This window comes from Prosopis cineraria, unplaced genomic scaffold, assembly GCF_029017545.1.
Source record: "Prosopis cineraria cultivar Desert tree isolate PC_DT_omini unplaced genomic scaffold, ASM2901754v1 PC10, whole genome shotgun sequence".
NCBI lineage: Eukaryota > Viridiplantae > Streptophyta > Magnoliopsida > Fabales > Fabaceae > Prosopis > Prosopis cineraria.
The window spans coordinates 2400463-2418823 of NW_026555341.1; the positions used below are offsets into that span (position 1 = coordinate 2400463).

At 34.3% G+C, this 18361-nt stretch overlaps 2 protein-coding genes across 2 annotated transcripts; one reads left to right on the forward strand and one right to left on the reverse strand.

Moving 5' to 3' along the window:
* Positions 1-564: 564 nt before the first annotated feature.
* On the forward strand, positions 565-2839 carry LOC129322058 (lysM domain receptor-like kinase 4). The gene has a single exon (XM_054968092.1). It carries the CDS (start codon positions 601-603, stop codon positions 2515-2517), a length of 1917 nt encoding a protein of 638 aa, XP_054824067.1. The 5' UTR covers positions 565-600; the 3' UTR covers positions 2518-2839.
* A 249-nt stretch (positions 2840-3088) lies between these two features.
* On the reverse strand, positions 3089-9882 carry LOC129322059 (V-type proton ATPase subunit H-like). The gene is made up of 13 exons (XM_054968093.1): positions 9799-9882; positions 9574-9647; positions 9229-9354; positions 8953-9055; positions 8806-8878; positions 8066-8131; positions 7824-7941; positions 6346-6507; positions 5932-6057; positions 5549-5674; positions 4595-4774; positions 3391-3633; positions 3089-3289 (listed from the first exon to the last, which is right to left on the reverse strand). The coding sequence occupies exons 2-13, from the start codon at positions 9601-9603 to the stop codon at positions 3284-3286; spliced, it is 1359 nt and encodes a 452-aa protein (XP_054824068.1). The 5' UTR covers positions 9604-9647; positions 9799-9882; the 3' UTR covers positions 3089-3283.
* Positions 9883-18361: the final 8479 nt, after the last annotated feature.

Here is an 18361-nt window from a genome sequence, read left to right on the forward strand (position 1 = left end):
ACCTATATTTTTACTCAGTTTATTGTCCATTTTTAACGAAATGTACAACTGGTAACACTTAATTAATTACACGGTAAGCGGTATAGCGTGCGACTGCCTCCTTGTCTCTGTTTTTTCCCCGGCAGAGCATATAAATATAATACTCACGGGCCAAAGTTCTTAACTTTAAAAATAATAAATTTGCTAAGTCGTGTCGCTCTCTTTTAATTTTATTTTCATTATTCAAGTGAAGAGATAAGGAAGATAGTCAAGTAAGGAGCGGAAGATTGCCTAAAAAAATGAACAAGGTGGTGACATACAAGCCTTAATATCAGTTGGAGAGACTTGGTCAACAGAAAAACGGTGTGCAGAATAACGTAGCCAATAATTCAACTTGAGAAGAACCAATTCTAACCTTAATACAGACTGTAATCTTCTCAGAAATTGCGCTACTTATTTTCTATAACTCTGACCAATGATTCAATGCGTGAAAGAAAAATAAATAAAGCAACATATACTGTAGGACCCCTATAAATGTCACATATTGTTTGAGAATAAGCCTCCAGTAATCAGTGATCACGCAGACCACCATTTCTTCCTTCCCACTTGACTGCAATCACAATGCGTCCATTGTTCCTCATCCCAGTCTTCTCTTTGGCTCTGTTCTGCGGCTTCCCTCTGAATCTGGGGCAGCAACCTTATATTGGCTTGGGCACAGTAGCCTGTCCTAGAAAGGGCAATTCAAAATCTATTCGTGGTTACACTTGCAACGGCCTTGCTCACAGCTGCCAAGCTTACCTCACCTTCAGATCTCAACCCCTTTACTACTCCGTTTCCACAATTTCTGCTTTGCTTGGCTCCGACCCTTCTCAGCTCTCCGAGATCAACTCGGTTTCTCTGAATGCCACTTTTGCAGCTAATCATCTGGTGATTGTCCCCGTTAACTGCTCTTGTGCAAGTGACTATTATCAGACTAACACGACCTACACCGTCCACAACACAGAAACATATTTCTTGATTGCTAACAACACTTTCCAAGGTCTCTCAACCTGTCAAGCTCTCATGGATCAAAACGACATTCCTGGAGATTTATTCCCCGGTACAAAACTTAAGGTCCCTCTTAGATGCGCTTGTCCCACAAAAAATCAAACTGACAAGGGTGTCAAGTACCTATTGAGTTACTTGGTAGACCCGGGTGATTCTGTTTCTGTCATCAGTGAAAGATTTGGTGCACTCACTGATCTCACTCTCGAATCAAATAGCCTTTCTTATCAAGACTTTATATATCCCTATACCACACTTTTAGTGCCCCTTCAACATGAACCCAACATCACTCGAATCGTGGTGTCTCCTCCTCCACCATCTCCTTCATCCCCACCTTCGTCTTCTACCTCAGGCGGCAGCTCAAATAAGACCTGGATATATGCAGTTGTTGGAGCTGTCGGAGGTCTTGTCTTGATATCATTCCTCCTCGGTATCCTTGTTTTCTGTAAACGGCGTCCCAGAAGCGAAAAGAAAGATGATTCTGCAATAGTGTCCGAGAGTTTCGAGGCAACAGAGAAACCAGAAGGGAAAAAGGTCGGGGAAGAGTCTGAAACGTTGTTGGAGATAATATCCGGCATAGCCCAAACTTTCAAAGTGTACGGATTTAAGGAACTACAGCGTGCAACGGATAATTTTAATTCAAGCTGCTGCATCAAAGGGAGTGTTTATCGTGCTATGATTAATGGTGATTTGGCCGCTATTAAAAAGATGGATGGCGATGTGTCGAAAGAGATCGCAATTCTGAGCAAAGTCAACCATTCTAACGTGATACGCCTTTCGGGCGTCAGCTTCAACGAGGGCCATTGGTATCTGGTTTACGAGTATGCCGCTAATGGATCCTTGACTGATTGGATCTACGTCAACAACTTGGACGGAAAGTTTTTGACTTGGAGTCAGAGAATGCAGATAGCATTGGATGTGGCCACAGGACTTGACTATCTCCATAGTTTCACCTCTCCTCCTCTTATCCACAAGGATCTCAAGAGTGATAACATCCTTCTCGACACTGATTTGAGGGCCAAGATTGCAAACCTGGGGCTTGCAAGGTCCGTAGAAGGAGAGGATGATCAATTCCCTGTGACGAGGCATATTGTTGGAACAAGAGGCTACATGGCTCCCGAGTATCTAGAAAATGGCATTATCTCTACAAAGCAAGATGTTTATGCATTTGGGGCTGTGATGCTGGAAACGCTAAGTGGAAAAGAAGTTGCTGCTATTCATTCAGAAGATCAAGGGAGTTTATCAGATGTCTTAAGTGTCATTCTTGATGGGGACCGAGGGGAGGAGAAGCTGAGGGATTTTATGGATCCTTGCCTGAATGGAAACTTTCCATTGGAACTTGCTGTGTTTGTGCTGAGAATGATTGATAATTGCTTGAAGAAAGATCCAGCGAGTCGCCCTGCCATGCATGAGATAGTGTCGTCTCTTTCTGCAACGTTGAATTCTTCATTGGCCTGGGTCTCTGGGGACTTGAGCTTTAGCAGGAGCTCTTAATTTTACCCGACATGAAACAAGACACTTACCGCCATCTTTTGAGGGTAAGCTTTTCATAGAGATAACAAAAGTATTGTTTCAATCGACATGATTCCAAACACACTTGAATAATTGTTTCCTGTTTGCTGGCCAAAAAATAGAAAATAAAAAAAAATTCCTGTATTTCGTCCATCCGTCAGTCAGTATGTTTATGGGATCGAATGCGTCAAACACTCTGTCCAAAGTTTAGGTAGTACAGCATTGTTCATGCAATATGGTATAAGCATTGGTCAAAAAAGAAAAAGAAAAGTTTAAGCATAATAAGCAATTCATTTGACGTTCAGGAACGATGTTGGGGTGACTAGAAAAACGGACTTCGTGGGCCATGACTATTTATTGTTTTTGTCTGAGGCCGTTCTTTTTTTCTCCCTACTCAGGCCAAATTTTAACCATTTAAATTTGTTCATTTATATTTTATTATAATATAATAATTTTGTAAAATATTAAATCTTAATGTGATAGGATGGGAATGATAAAAAGAGAGGATGAAGAGATGATACAAGTACGTCAAAAAAAAACAATACAAAAGTAATTGGCAGAGCAAATCAACTAAAACTGAGCGAACGGTTTAGTTGGCTATTTTCCAAACAAGGAGTAACTGGCATTTCCAACAAATTAGTATACCCACATGCCCAGCTTCGAGTATAAACTTAGAAGACTTCATTTATTCAACATTAAATATTGATAACACAGCTTCGAAATCATAACCCGATGGCCATAAAAATAATTACTCCTGGAGAAAAATAAATAGATAAAACCATTTTAAGTGCTCATCTAAATGGTAAGGGGGATGGAATTGAATGGATACGTCACCAACGCAAAATAGAACTAGACCTGCAAAAAGCTTGCATACTTGGCACCTAAGAAGAGCCGTTGGATACAGAGCAGTGCATTTTTAGTGACCTCAGCGTTCTCATGATTCATTAGTTTCATCACCCGTTCCTTGGCTTTAAGGTCTGTCACTATGATTCTCCCAGCAGGATGATGTTGGACGAACTGTGAAAGGTCAAAGCATGCAACAGACAGGCTCCTTGGATCACCGGACGTGTCTAAAATTGTCAGTAGGACCCTCAAAATCTGCAACAGATGAAGATTTAAGTATAACCAAACCAAAAACATTACAAACTAAATTAGAAAGACTTCTCTCCGAAGGTAATATGCAACAAAATACAATATAATTGATCTTTTCTTTCTGATTACTGAATGGCACTTCATATACCATTTTATCTCTTAAACAAATGTGTCCTTTGAATAGAAACTAGATATCTTTTTTCCCATATGATGCACGGGAAAAACAATAACTTCAAAATTTCTCAAAGATTGTGCTATTTATCTAATATTGAAATCCTATTAAATCATGCCGAGGAATATTAAAAGGAAAAATGTGGCACGGAACCTAATCTGTAGAAAGATTAAAAACAGGGAGAAAAGGTCACATGGGGTCTAAGAGATGCCACATTTCCATTTAAATTTCATATTTCATATAAATATTGATATTGATCGTCCACATTAGTTCAGGGGGCAAAGTAGCACCCATATTTTGTTGAAGCATATCCCAGCCTCATTCACCCGATCCATGAGCAAAGGAGATACTGTTGCACCTAAAAGGGTTTTAACCCTGGACGAGAAGAATAATTGTGCTACCAACTATTGCTAGAGTTCAGAAAGAAAAAAACCTCTACAAATTCAAGATATGTAGACATAGAATACAACATGTGTTATCTAACCAAATAACTAAGTATCTGAGCAGAAAAGCGTGCAAGCCAGACAAAGACTATTAAGCACGAAACCATGTTCATCAAGGTGAACCAATTATGAGCGCCGTCAACACCAATAAATTGTTTCAATACCTGTTGGAGATCCAGAAATGAATTTCTTCATTTTCTTTTATACTCCATGAGATGATATGCAAGTAATATGGTATGTTATGGCCAATTGTAATTGAAAAATTTTTTTTATTTTCTCAGCCGACTATTGTGAGTAACACCTTAAATAAATCTCTGAGCACAAAAAAAAATGAAGATTAATGCAGAGATACCTGAAAGTCATTTTCTTCAAAGTTGGGAATGTTTTCTCGCCAAAATATAGGATCTTTGTGCATGGGAGACCAATCCAGGTTGCCAAGGAGAACTTCTTGCTTATATTTATCAAAAGAACTAAGTTTCTTAATGTTATCCTTAAGCCCTTCTTCCAGATAATTCAGTGCCTCCAACAAGTCCTATGATAAACCTCCAAATCAATAAAGGTGTTGAAGAAGAACCAGAAGATAATTTTCAAAGAGAAGAATGGGAGGGCAGGCCCCCTCGGAGGGGGGGTGGTTCAGAACCCCGATCAGAGTTTATAACTTATGCCAAAATTCGAGAATAATAAGATCTCAAATAGCTGGGACAAGAAGATCATGCTTAACACAAAATACAGTCACATCAAGCCTAAGTAGGAGCAAACATAATGAGTGATTTATGAACCTCAGTTCGTGCATATCCAACTTAGCCACACAACGCTTTTATGCACATAGGAAACAAAAATGCCACTGTAAGCATCAAATCGACACGTAACTTGATTCCATTGACTTCAAGACCAGTCGTCCATTGCCTATCACTGAATTTTATAATGGGGTATAACGAGTCCCAAAGAAAATGTCATCCAATTTTCTATTAAAGATGTACAAACACTAACAAAAATGAGCCTTCTAAATTTGTAGACATTCAGCAGGCAATAAAGGCAGGGTGTGTATAACAAAATGGGACCAATTTTACCATTTAACCGCAGCCTATCAACATCAAAGATCATACATATAATAGTGATCTAAATCACATTGGAAACATGGAGTTGATTGTGAAGAGCCACATGACCACAATTCAATGGCAAGACGTATATCATGAATAATTTCTGGTGACTGATATCTGCAAGAGAACTACAATATTTTTTCACCCTTTAGGCATCATACTTTTAGCATAACCATAAAAAGCATGATTGTATCTCATCATCTCACCTCATCACTCCATGCCTGTGCTTTCAAACTCTGAACAACTTGTGGCAGCTGGAGGTCAACCATTTGAGCACCCAATGTCCCTTTTGACAGCAAGTTCTTGAGAGTTAATATCACTACTCTAACAACCTGATAAAAATTAGACAGAACAAGTCTTTTAACATCAGATCTTTATACTAGCTAAAGTTAAAAACAAATCTAGTTGCTTGCATGGGTTAATTGAAAAGTTAATATCATAGCAGTATTGCAGAAAACAAAATTTCAGCCAAAAGCAGTCAATTAACCCATGAACAAGGAAAGATAACGCCAAGAAGAAACAAATGAGAAAAGTATTTTATTGATAAAAGGAATGTAAGATGAATATAAGCTCAAAAAGCCAACAGTACCTTCTCTTTAGTAGAACTTTTAGCAACATCAATGAGTCGGGGAAGGGTTCTTGAAGTAGCCAGATATTCAATTGCTGGCTCATAATAGGATAAGAGCCATATGCAGAGACATGTTTCATATAGGAGCTGTTACAAAGAAAATTCTCCATTAATTTTTTCCCCACACAAATATTCTTTCAATTCTGACATTTACTAATTTCAATCAGTTATTTTTTTAATGAATAAAATTTATTAAAAAAATTGAGGATCCCACAATCACCCTCTCCACCATTGTTCTTGGGAAGCAAGTTCCCTTGATAACCTGTATTAGATGCATCATGCTTATCCAGCTACCTATTGGCAGGATTCATAAGGGCCAACTGAATCTGAAGCCAGTAATAAACCTTCTCAGCCAGTGACAGGGTCCAGACATACCTGAATAGACTGTTGGGTGGATGCTGGAGAAATCAAAGGTACAAGCAACTTCACCCCACCTGCCTGAACAAAGGAAGATCTAACCACAGGTTCCTTAAGAAGAGCTGATAAACAGTTGATAGCAGTTGGCACACCACGACTAGGATGAGTAGGGTTCCTCAGCTACGGACCATAATATGATGAAGGTGAGAGAAAGCATATTGGAATCTTCTTGCAAAATTTAACGCAAGTAGCATGATATTTGTGTAATCCTAGACAAGATCGCACCAAGTGACTACAGATCTAGGTGTGTATCTGCAAAATCTGGCTTGTGCAATTCTGTTCTTAATTATAACCAAGTCACTCATTTATTGTGTCACAAGCTTGTACTTGAAAATCCTGCACTTTCATGCATGTCAAGAACTTCTATTAGTAACGTGATCTGGTGCATTATCAACATTTTTGTTAATTCCTCTTTCTGCAGTCAGTGTCGTGAGAAAGAAACCATGGCAAAGCCTATAGCTCTCACATCTGTATTAAATTGGACTAATATCTTTGTTAACTTACTCTTCCTATGCCCTTTCCATATCCTATGCCCTTTCCATACAGATATTGTGGATTAGCAATACTGCATAATAAAAATTCTGCCTCTTTCCTCTCTTAAGTAGTTCACCCATTCTATTATCATCTATATTTACTAGGATTTTTGTAATCCAAAATGAGTATATCGTCTAAGACACACTTAGTTTTTTGGGCTGAGGGAATGTTCACCAGATGATACGTGATGCAGAATGAAAGACTAATAACAAGAAATACACAAATTTTCAAATTATTCTAAAATCAGTCAATCATAAAAACCAAGGGTTACTATTTTATCAACCAAAGCCTACTTAAGAGGTGACAATAATAAGAAATTTTAATCTTACATGAAAATCAGAATATAAATTTTAATCCTGACAAAATAATACAAAGGCCACGACATTAGGCAGATATCAATAAAATATAAATATACATAATATATATATATATACTTATCTTCCCATCTTGCATCAATAAATTAACTTGTTCTATTTAATCATTTGGCAAGCCCAAAACTAGGCGACTCTGCCCACTACATATTTGCTTTTAATCGCACTTATATTTTTCACAATGAGATTATACATTTGGGAAAGCCTCGATAGTTTGAATTTTCCACTTCCTTTAGAATATTCCATTCTTACAGTTCACAACATCAAGTTGTACAAAGACTTAAAGGGAATTGCTGGATCTCATATAACGTGAAAACTGAAAAATGTTTGAGCTTTCTCAAATTCAATAAATTGAGCGTATTGACTAGCAAAGTAAAATTTTTATCCTTTTCTCTTAGAAGCAAGCACTTTCTTCTGGGAAAGACTTTGAGATATCTTAAAGTGATCAACTATCCATCACATCACGTTTTTCGGCTGGTCAATTACATCTGACTAAGAATGGGATGGAACTTAAGCTTCAGAATGCAATACCTGTTCACAGAGCCATTTTACCAATTCTTTTAAAACATCATCAATAGTAATAAATGGCTTCTTTGATTTCGATACTTCTCCATTTGCAACACTGCTGTCCTGATTTTTTGGCCTTGCACTACATTGACAAAGTGGTTGGAAATTGGAAGTACTTAAAAAATAACTTAGACAACAAAATCTACAACTTCACACAAGTCTTAAGTCCTAGAGTTAAATGTCAAAAGGCATCATAGCAGTTTTACCTAACTACTAAAGCAAGGATCTTACAACTTTTCTCTTGTATGAACCAATTTCCTTTCCAAAGCAATCTGAAAGATGGACAATAATGTTACTTTTACTTTCCAAAATTTTATAGTAGAAAGTAAATACATAAGATGATAGAAACTAAATGACATCATCTCAATCATGAGGAAATAAATCTCATTACTAATCAAATTTTAAAAAATCATCTGGTAGGAAAAAATTGTGGAAACAAAAATCAATCCACCCTCTCTTTAAAGTGCAGTTTAAGTGTTACTATAGTGTATGACAACACATTTCTATTTATGCATGAATACATGCATTGCAGTGAAAACGAAGATTAATTGTCCTGGGAATGAAAATTTAAAAGATCAAAATCTCATTTTATTGGTTCTTATGCAGTAGGAATACTGAAAAAGAAATATATTGGAATGGAAAGCTAGTATGTTCATCTCCAGTTGAAGCACGATATTACTCCTTAAAGAAACTTATTAGTGGCCTCTAAGTTGAAGAAATGCCACATTTATACAACATTGCTTAAACAAATGATGGCATTTTCTGTGAGAAGAAATTATTAAAAACTCAAAAATAAGATGGAAAAACAAATGGAAACGAAGAAGTGAGCTTCCGCCATTTTCAAAACCAGACAAAAGTTAATAATTAAGCTGCTGAACTTTTTTTTTTTTTTGGGAAAAAAAAAGAAAGAAGGAAAGAAGCCGCTAAACATATTTTAATCACTTAACTTAAGAAAGGTTCATAGGCATCATCATCTGCAAGGGACTTATCATGAAACAGCCTAGCTCTTTTTGGATTTGCTGCAAAGGGAAATAAATAAAAGGTTATCCAGCTGGTTATAATGCATAAGGAAACACCAATTTTATCCAATTACCTGTAAGCATTTCATCTATTAAGGCCAGAACATATTCCACTGTCTCATCTTTATGTATATCACGCAAAACATGAACAAATACACGTACATAAGCTGGACCACCCTGCCAGAATGAATTTGAAATTTCAATACCATTATATATTAAAGTCAGGAAAGATTCATAGATCTACTTCAAGAAAATTCATCTTATGATACAAAGGGAAAGAAGATAAATTTGGTAGCAAGCTGAACTTAACACTACAAAAAACATAGAATAAATTTTAGTAACAGAGTTACATCATCCAGCAACTGTGCTCTTTGACTTTGTGATTTGTGATCATAACGCCTTAAGAGCTGAAGGCTTGTGCCTGAGATCAACTTTGTGCTCATATACGTCTCCCATGGTATATCCCTACGAAGAACCTTCAAAAGTGTCAACAGAATGTCAATAGAAACACCACCATAGCACCCCACTCGATAATCAATATTATAAAATATAGCAGATAATTAACAAACGCATTATAGAAGCCCGATCAGATTCAAGTAAATCAAACGAAACTTAGAGACAGATCGAGCAATGAAAGCGAATTACAAAATCAAAGATTTAAATAGCAAAACAAGCGAAGTGTACGGGTCACAAACTTGTTCAACAGTTAATTCTGCCAGGTCCATGCTGCTAGAACCGTACGAGTGGGAAAGTTCACTTCAGATGGTATCTGAAACTCAGAATTCGAGAACGGAGATCAGGGTTAAAAATCAACCTCGCACTAAGCTCCGGATTACTTCACATAATTCTGACCAGAAAAAAACGGAGACAGAGAGAAAATGAAGGGAGGTAGAATGTACGAGCGAGACACGGAAGCTCACCTCTTCCCCTTCGCAACTTCCGGCACAGCGATTTTTGGCTCCTTGCCAGTTCCCCTCAACTCTCATCGCCTATCGCGATCCTCCAAATAACAATTACGTTAGCCCGCTGCCACGTGGGTCCTTGCTTATTTTTATTACCGATGATTATTATTACTAACTAAACATGTCTAGGCATGTAAGAGGAATTTTTGATGAGATAAAGATGAAATAAGTAAGGAAAAAGTTCCGTATGAAAATAGAGAAAATTTCAGTCAAGAACTTGAGAAGCGCCTTAATTTTACGTGAATCTAAAAACATTATAAAACTTTAATTCAGTACAGGGAAGAAAAATAAAAAAAATTCAACTTTAAAAAGATTAAAATATCATTTATATATTATACAAAATCACTAGTTGTTAATTTTTTTATTACACTTATTATTTGTTAATTTGCTGACTTTACTTATTAATTTAATAACATCAATTGTAAATTACAAGACCTTTCAGTAATTCACAATTGATGTTAGTAAATTACAAGACCTGTCAAGAATTTACAACTGATATTAGTAAATTAACAAGTAAAGGTAACAATTTAACAATTTATGTTGCTTCTTATGATTGAAAAACTAATGTTGCAAATTTTATATAGTTATTGACATGTTAACTTATGTAGTTTGCAATTCATATTCATAAATTAATAAGTAAAATAAAAAAAATTAACAACTAGTGATTCTGTATAACATGTGAAAGACATTTTGGTCTTTTCACCGTTGAAATTCTTTTAACTTTCTTCCCGTAGAATGAATTAAAATTTTATAATATTTTTAAACTCACCTGAAGTTAAGTCTCTTCTTGAATTCTTAATTGAAATTATTCTAAGAAAATATTTACCCATATAATGTTTATTGTTGTTGAGATTGAAATGAAAAGAGAAATAGAAAATAGAAATAAAAATGAGAATATACCAAAATACCCTCATGAATAAAACATATAAAAATCCATCATGCAAATCAATTCCTGTGCCATCCATCTCATGCTACAAGCACCCTTTCTCGTTCTGACTTCCTGTTCCACCATCTTCCCACCATTCTTTGGATTGGACAATCTAAACTAGAATCCATTCATCAAGCTCTTATATGTGTATCTGGCAATCGTGGACTAATTCTAATATGTTGAGACAAGTGAACTTTCATAAGTCTTCATATGGTGTTTCAAATAGCTAGCATCCTTCAAACGAAGGGTTTTGTCATATTAGATGTCAATGATTAGAGTTTTTATTGTGAACCACAAGCTAAAATTAGGTAAAGCAAGAATTAGAGCTTATGTGATTAGGCATTTGAGATTTTCAATCTCTTGTTAGGCCTTAGCAAACCACTTGAAGCCATCCTTCTCTAACAAGTTAGTTAATGGGCTAACGACATGGGCGTGTTTCCTAATAAATCACCTATAATACCAACTATGACCCAAGAATCCTTTCAACCGGGTCACAATCTAAGGAATGGGCCACGATAGAAGTGCTTTGACTTCAGAGGGATCCATCTCTACACCTTGGGCTGTCACTACATGGCCCAAACTCAGTCCTTTGTTAACTAAAGGACTACTTAGTTAATTAACCAAAGGACCTTAGGTTGTCACTAGTGCTCTTTCAACAAACCTAAAACAAGATCCATGTGCTGCAAGTGTAACTCTATGTGCGACTGTAAATTAAAATATCATCAAAGAAGATGAGCACAAACCACCAAAGATGTTGCCTGAACACACTATTCATGAGTGATTGTGATAGGATCCAAGATAGATAGAGAGAAATAAGAAAGATAAATCTCTGTTAATATAAGGAATCAAAATCTAACTTTATAATATTAATAAGTGAACATAGAACTGATAGAAGTAAATATAAAAAATAAATCTATCAAGATGATATAGAACAAGAATCTCATTCTATACTTCTCTCAATATTCATGCTTAGGAAAATTTTCAAAAGATCAAAAGTATCAAAAGTCTATTTAATTTATGATATGCATGCTTCTAAATTTCTAAGCATATTTATAATGCTAAATACAATCTAAAATAATAAATAAATTTTAGATAACTAGATAATTAAATAAAATTGAATAAAATCTCCTAGAATCTAAATCTATATAAATACTAAATGAAATCTAAAGAAATAAATATCTAAATAAAATCTAAATAACTAAATATCTAGATAAATATATAGATATTTAAATAAATATGTAAATATCTATATAAAATCTAGAGAACTAAATACCTAAATAAAATATAAACAATATTATTAAATAGAAAACATCTAAAATAAGTTAAAAATAATATTTATTCATAATATCTATCTTCCCAGATCATCCATTATCTCAAAATTTTATTAGATTGAAAGGTGACCAATGCATTCGTCAAACCAAATGGCATCACTAACTATTCATAAATCTCTTAGTATGTACAAAAAGTCATCTTCTCTCTATTCGACTCCTTCATTAGGATCTGATAATATCATAATCGAAGGTCTAGTTTTTAAAAAACATGCTATTCATCTAATAACTTGTGAACAATGGGCATTGAAAATGAGTCTTTTATGGTGATGGCATTAAGAGCACGATAGGCAACACAAAATCTCCATGTATAGTCTTTTTCTCTACCAAGATAATTGGAGCAGAAAATGAGCTTACGCTGGGTTGAATTAACCCTTTAGACAATAATTCAGTCACCATTTACCCAATCTTTACTTCCTAAATAAAGGGGTATCGATATGGTCTCACCTTCATCGATCCTTTTCTAGGTAGTAACTCTATTCAATATTCATAGATACGAATAAATGGTAGCTTATGAGGGGTCAAAAAATAGAGTAATATTTCTACAAAATCAAAGCTAAATCATCCGGTGTGTTCTCAGCTATAGTTATATTTGATTGCAAAGAGTCTACTCACTCCACCACAGACAATTCATCGTACACATCCATATTATGAATTCTATCCATGTGGTGAAGTTGAACTTGTCCAGCCAAGGCTCCACAAAATCCCTTCAGAGTCATAAATTATCCATCTTATATAAATTTAATAGTAGATTTGTTATAGTCAACCATATGGGGCCCCAACGTCTTTAACCAGTCAACACCAATCACCGTGTCTACTCTCACGATCGATGACATGATCATGGTTAAGCTTATTTTAGGTCCTTCAATTAATAGAGGTATATTAGTTATCATTTCCTAACTCTTCAAAATTTATCCAGTACCTCCCATCATTCTCACTGCTGTAGTTCGTTCTATCAGCGCTTTTAGACGTTATACAATTCGAGGGTTGTAAAATTATTTAAACTTCACACGTCTAGTAATACTTGAAACTCTGTACACAAGATGGACCCCTTGAGGCATATCGTAATTATTCCTTACGTTCCCCATAACACACGTAATCATAAGTGATAGAGTGTAGCTTCATGTTCCACCTCATTTACTTGCACCTCTGTTCCAATTACATCTAAATCCTCTTTTTCTCCTTATAACATCATCAATTATTTGTTAGGACAACAATGATTGGGAGTGAATTTGGCATCACAGGTATAACATAGACCCTTTTCTCGCTAAGGTTGCATTTAAGCGGATGTAATCTTCTTGATATGTGGCATATGGAGCAGGAAGTAGTGGCAGTAAGTTAGTTTTCCATTTTGGTATTAGTAGTAGTGTTACTACCTCTTATACTTACATATAGATTTATAGATCTGAATGGCATAACCCTACATAATTTATGGTATAAGCTCTTCAAAGTCTTTAATCTTTAAGCTTGAAACTTCATAAATGGTGGTCTCAGCAAATCAATGTGCTAACATCAGCAATGAGTGAGGCTATTACATAAGAACATTTCTCTATAACTTTATTTTTAATCTTCCCAAATAGCAATCTAATAAAGCCATCTTCGATAGTTCATCAATGTGCCTAGTTAAGGCCATGAATTTGTTATTGTAATCCTATAATGTCCCCTGTTGAGTAAGTTTGAATAATTGCGCTTTGACACTATCAAATTTTGAAGGCCCATATTGGTCTTCTATAGCCTGTGTAAAAGTCGACCACATTTGTATCTTCTATGCTTTCTTCATCATTTGATACCAAGGTATTACCTAACTATCTAAATGAACTAAAGCTATAACTAATCATTGTAGGTCTTTAATATCATAGTACTTAAACTGTTTAGCTCTAAATAACCATTTCAAGGCTTTTGTTCCATTAAACCTTAGGAAGTCCAGTTTAATTTGTCAACTTTGTATTTGAAAGAGAGACAGAGTAGGGATTATAGTCTTTTCTCTTGATGGTGATTCCTCCATGGATGATGAGTCAAGTTTCTCTAATCATCAATTCAGAGTATCAATCGACTGGAGAACTACTTCAAGTAACTCTTCAAGTTTGTTGAATTTGTCTTTCATCTTAGCCATAAACTCACTATTCTTCTTGACATTAGCCTAAAGTTCCTTAAGTCTAGTGTTTTTTACCATGGGTGTCTCTTAATAAGAGCACAAAAAATGTGATGTTCAAATTATAATAGATAACAAGGAATGATAAATGCCCTTCTGAGTATATTATAAACCAGCTAAACATCAATTCAGAGCATTACATAAGCAATAAACAATATAAATGCAAAGAAATGGAAAAGGAAATGCCTTAGAAAATTGCAGAAAAGAGAAGGATAGAGAGAGGGAGGGTAGAAAATGGAAATAAATTGGTAAAGCAGATGAGAATCTCAGGAGGAAGGATAATTCAATCATTGCACAAGACTCAATGTAACAAACTTTGTCTTATTATACTTCCTCCTCCCCTGCTAGGTCACGTAGCTTCCAAGTCACCTTATGTGTCAATCGGCTCCTCTTTATAGGCTTGTTCTGATGGTCCTCTCCCCTGATCCTCTCCTTTGATCTCAATGGGCTCAGTCCTCTTAATAGACTAGTTGGTCTCTTACATTTCTCTAAATCTATTAGGCATAGGGCTTATCACATCCCTCTAAAGATTTTATTTATTATGCTTGTCTTTTGCTTAGTAGAAATTAGGTTGTTTTAATATATTTTGCCTACAAAAGATGTATGTTGTAATGCTAACTCTCTAGCTACGAATGCTGTAACACCCTCAAATTTACAAACCGATTTTTCGTAAATTATTAATTCAACAAATCATTTTTTTTATTGAACCCTTATCATACCCTTATCATGGTAGAAAAATTTCTACCATGATACATCCAAGACAATATACCACAGGTCTTAAAATATCTCAAAAAGTAATTAGAACCATGAGGGACAGACATGATTCTCATAGCATGTTATTCAAATCAGATCATGAATCAAAAGCGACAGACATAATCCTCTTGGACATATAAATGCATTTAATATAAAGGATTAGAGTTTACATGCTCCACAAAGAAGATATGTCCTAAGTTGGCACAAGATACATTGTACAATCCAAAATAAGAAGCAACATAAAAGATTGTGTCTCATACACCATAATTACACTTCTGGTGCTTTCTCGGCCGGACTCACTCTTGTAAAAATATTAACCACAGGGAATGAGACTTAAAAGTCCCAGTAACCAAAAATTAATATGTAATGATGCATGCGGATGTAACTAATCATGCGATTACTAAGTGGGCACACAAAATATTTAATCGAACAATACTTTCAAACAAACCGAACAAGTATTTAATTTGCATGACTGCACCTTATATCCTCCTTTCACCATGCTCGGACGCCAAATCACCCGGCCAAAGGTGAGTTGGACCAAGCGACACACCACTCATTGGGTCCAATGAGGGCTTACTACGTGGTAATAATTAATCGAACAAAAATTTTCATTAACACCATACATTAAAATACCCTGACAAGTCATGCATCATTCAAATATCCAAACAGGAATATATCCGAACAATAATATCTCATCATGATAAATAAAAATAAATTTTTGACCCACTTGGCAATAATTTCAAACAAGTATATAACAGTATTTATTTTCAATAATTTATAGTTTTTCTAAACAACAAGTCAACACATAACCATTCACAAACACACTCATCACAATACATTAATAATGGTTACCTTGTGTCTTGAATAACAAGTTCCCCTTCACAACTCCTTTTTCACCACTATCTTTGTCAATATAATCTACATAATTATTTCACAATACTATATATTAATTTTACATTAAAATAAATAACTCTAATTTAAAGAGTTAGAAAGTCTTAGATCTATAATCCATATTAACACTAATTTAAGATTTATGCCTCATTTAACTTCCTAAATTCTTTTTTAAAATTCTCGTACCCTAATAAACTATTTTTTTATCCTCAATTCACTTCTAGTATCACAATTTCATCCTTCTATATTCTAAAAATTGGTCCAAAAATAAATTAAAAATTTTAGAACTATCCTGAAGCCTCAAATTACCTTTCTATAACCTCAAAAATATCTATTTATACTTAAATAAATATTTAATAATTATAAGTTTATCCCTACATCTCAGATTCCACATAAATTCAACCATATAAATCTAGATTTTAACTCAAAGATTCTTAAACATGAGTTTCAACCTCAAGAAAATATTCTATAATATTTATTATATCCCTAAGAGTTTTAACCTATATTTTTAATCCATCATATCATCAGATTAACTATCCTATAGAAAAATCCTAATCAGAATATTTACTCTATCTTACAAAATAATCATATCACTAGAAAGCTAATATTATTTAGAAAATAATTATAAAATTAATTTTGTAATTAAATAAATTTTTAAATGCTAATCTAAATAGAAAAGTTAGAACATACCTGAAGAAAAAGAAAATAATTCCTCCTTGTGAGAAAACGCCGAGCAACATGAGAGGAAGAGAGAAAAATAATATAAAAATGAGATTCTGGTCCCAAAATTATATTAAAAAAATTATAGGTTTGAATTTAATTATTCAAACCTTTGGGCCATTACTTGCAATTTTCACAAATTACATTTTGGGCCCTTAGTTGCAATTTTTACAAATTACAATAAAAATTTACTCATGCTTCCTCCACAACGCACCTCCTCTTTTTATACATGAGGAGGTGCCTTTCATTCCCATATCTAACCGATGTGGACTAAGCCCCCTCCCCTTTTTTTTTTACTTTCTTTTCTTTTCTTTTCTTTTTAACTCACACACACACATTAATAATAATTTTTTTTAAATCTTAAAATTATATCTTAATAAAATATTTCTTATATAATTTTAAACTTAAGTTTTTAATTCATAATTAAATGCCTAACTATATTATTATTTTCAAATAACCTCAAATAATATAAATTCCTATTATTATCATCATTTTTTAAAAAAACTTAAATTTCATAAATTTTTTTATCTAAAAATTAGGATGTTACAAATGCTCATACCTATGTGAGAACATGTTGCATCTTTAATCATCCCTATCTTTTCTTTTAGAATGAGGTAAATGATGATTGATTTGTAACTCTTTTGTTATAAGACGTTTGTTTTTTCATATTTATAAATGCATTTCAATTTGACTCTAGAAAAACGTGCAGTGCCTATCTTGACTAATAAATCTCGCAACCCATGCAATGTAAGTCATTGTTAGAGCAAGGTGTTTGATTTATTTAATCTGAATTGTTAGGATCTGATTCATGACTAAAAGCACAAGACATTGGAGTGGAAAGTAATTAAGGTTTTATTGTTTAATTGATTAACTGATTTAAAACATATTTGGAGGTTCTGGTCACCCTAAACCAACGTGATTTTTTAAACATGTACTTATTAAATAATTTGGATTTGTGCTATGATCTATCTTAAAACATAACTTTAAAAAACAGTAACTTAAAAAAAGTGTGTTTCAATTATATAGTTACTTGATTCTTAAATTAAGAGGAAGAAGAACCATGATATAAAATTCTCTAAAAGTAGGGCTGTCAATCATGAACTTGTCTGTAAGGGAAGTATCATTTTTGTGAAACAAAATAAGTTATCAATCTCAAAACATGGCACTACCAAGCTACAAAGAAATTCTTGTAATTCCATAACCTCTGAGAGAGTGATAAGACAAACATATCACTCAAGAACGACAATAAGAAGTCGGACTAAAGATGTTAGCATGCCATGTTTGTGAAAAAATGTCTCATTTGTATGGATATCATCAACAAACGATGTTTCTTATGGGGTATATGAAACATGGAGGAAAATACCACTCACACATGGTTTTAGATATTTTAAGATCACAGATAGGGTTTACTTATCAATTAGATAGGAAGAAAAGTACAAGCTTCTATCATAGTATTATTTTTTCTATTTTTCTCTCTTTTTTTCATCCATCTAAGCAAGGCCTTTAGTGTTCTATTTCCTATTTCAATTTCCCAAAAGTGCAAGAACGTTTGGCTGTGAAAAACTCAATTGTGGTTTTGCACAGAGGTTTTGCTCATATCTAAAATTATTGATGTACAAGGGCATGGCCTTGGATTGGTTGAGCCTACGACAATCCTCTAGAGCCATTAGAACTCATGATACGTTTAGGCAAGTGCTCTATTGTCTTGTCTTGTTTTGGATGTAACCTTGTGAATATGGAAATGAAAAG

What these genes read in the sequence shown, in the direction of transcription:
- LOC129322058 (XM_054968092.1), top strand. Translation starts at nt 601, where the DNA reads ATGCGTCCATTGTTCCTCATCCCAGTCTTCTCTTTGGCTCTGTTCTGC.
- LOC129322059 (XM_054968093.1), bottom strand. Translation starts at nt 9,603, where the DNA reads ATGGACCTGGCAGAATTAACTGTTGAACAA. An exon ending in GCCTATGAACCTTTCTTAAG is followed by an intron (nt 8,132 to 8,805) that starts TTAAGTGATTAA and finishes TCCATCTTTCAG; the next exon opens with ATTGCTTTGGAAAGGAAATT. An exon ending in TAAAATGGCTCTGTGAACAG is followed by an intron (nt 6,508 to 7,823) that starts GTATTGCATTCT and finishes TATGGTCCGTAG; the next exon opens with CTGAGGAACCCTACTCATCC.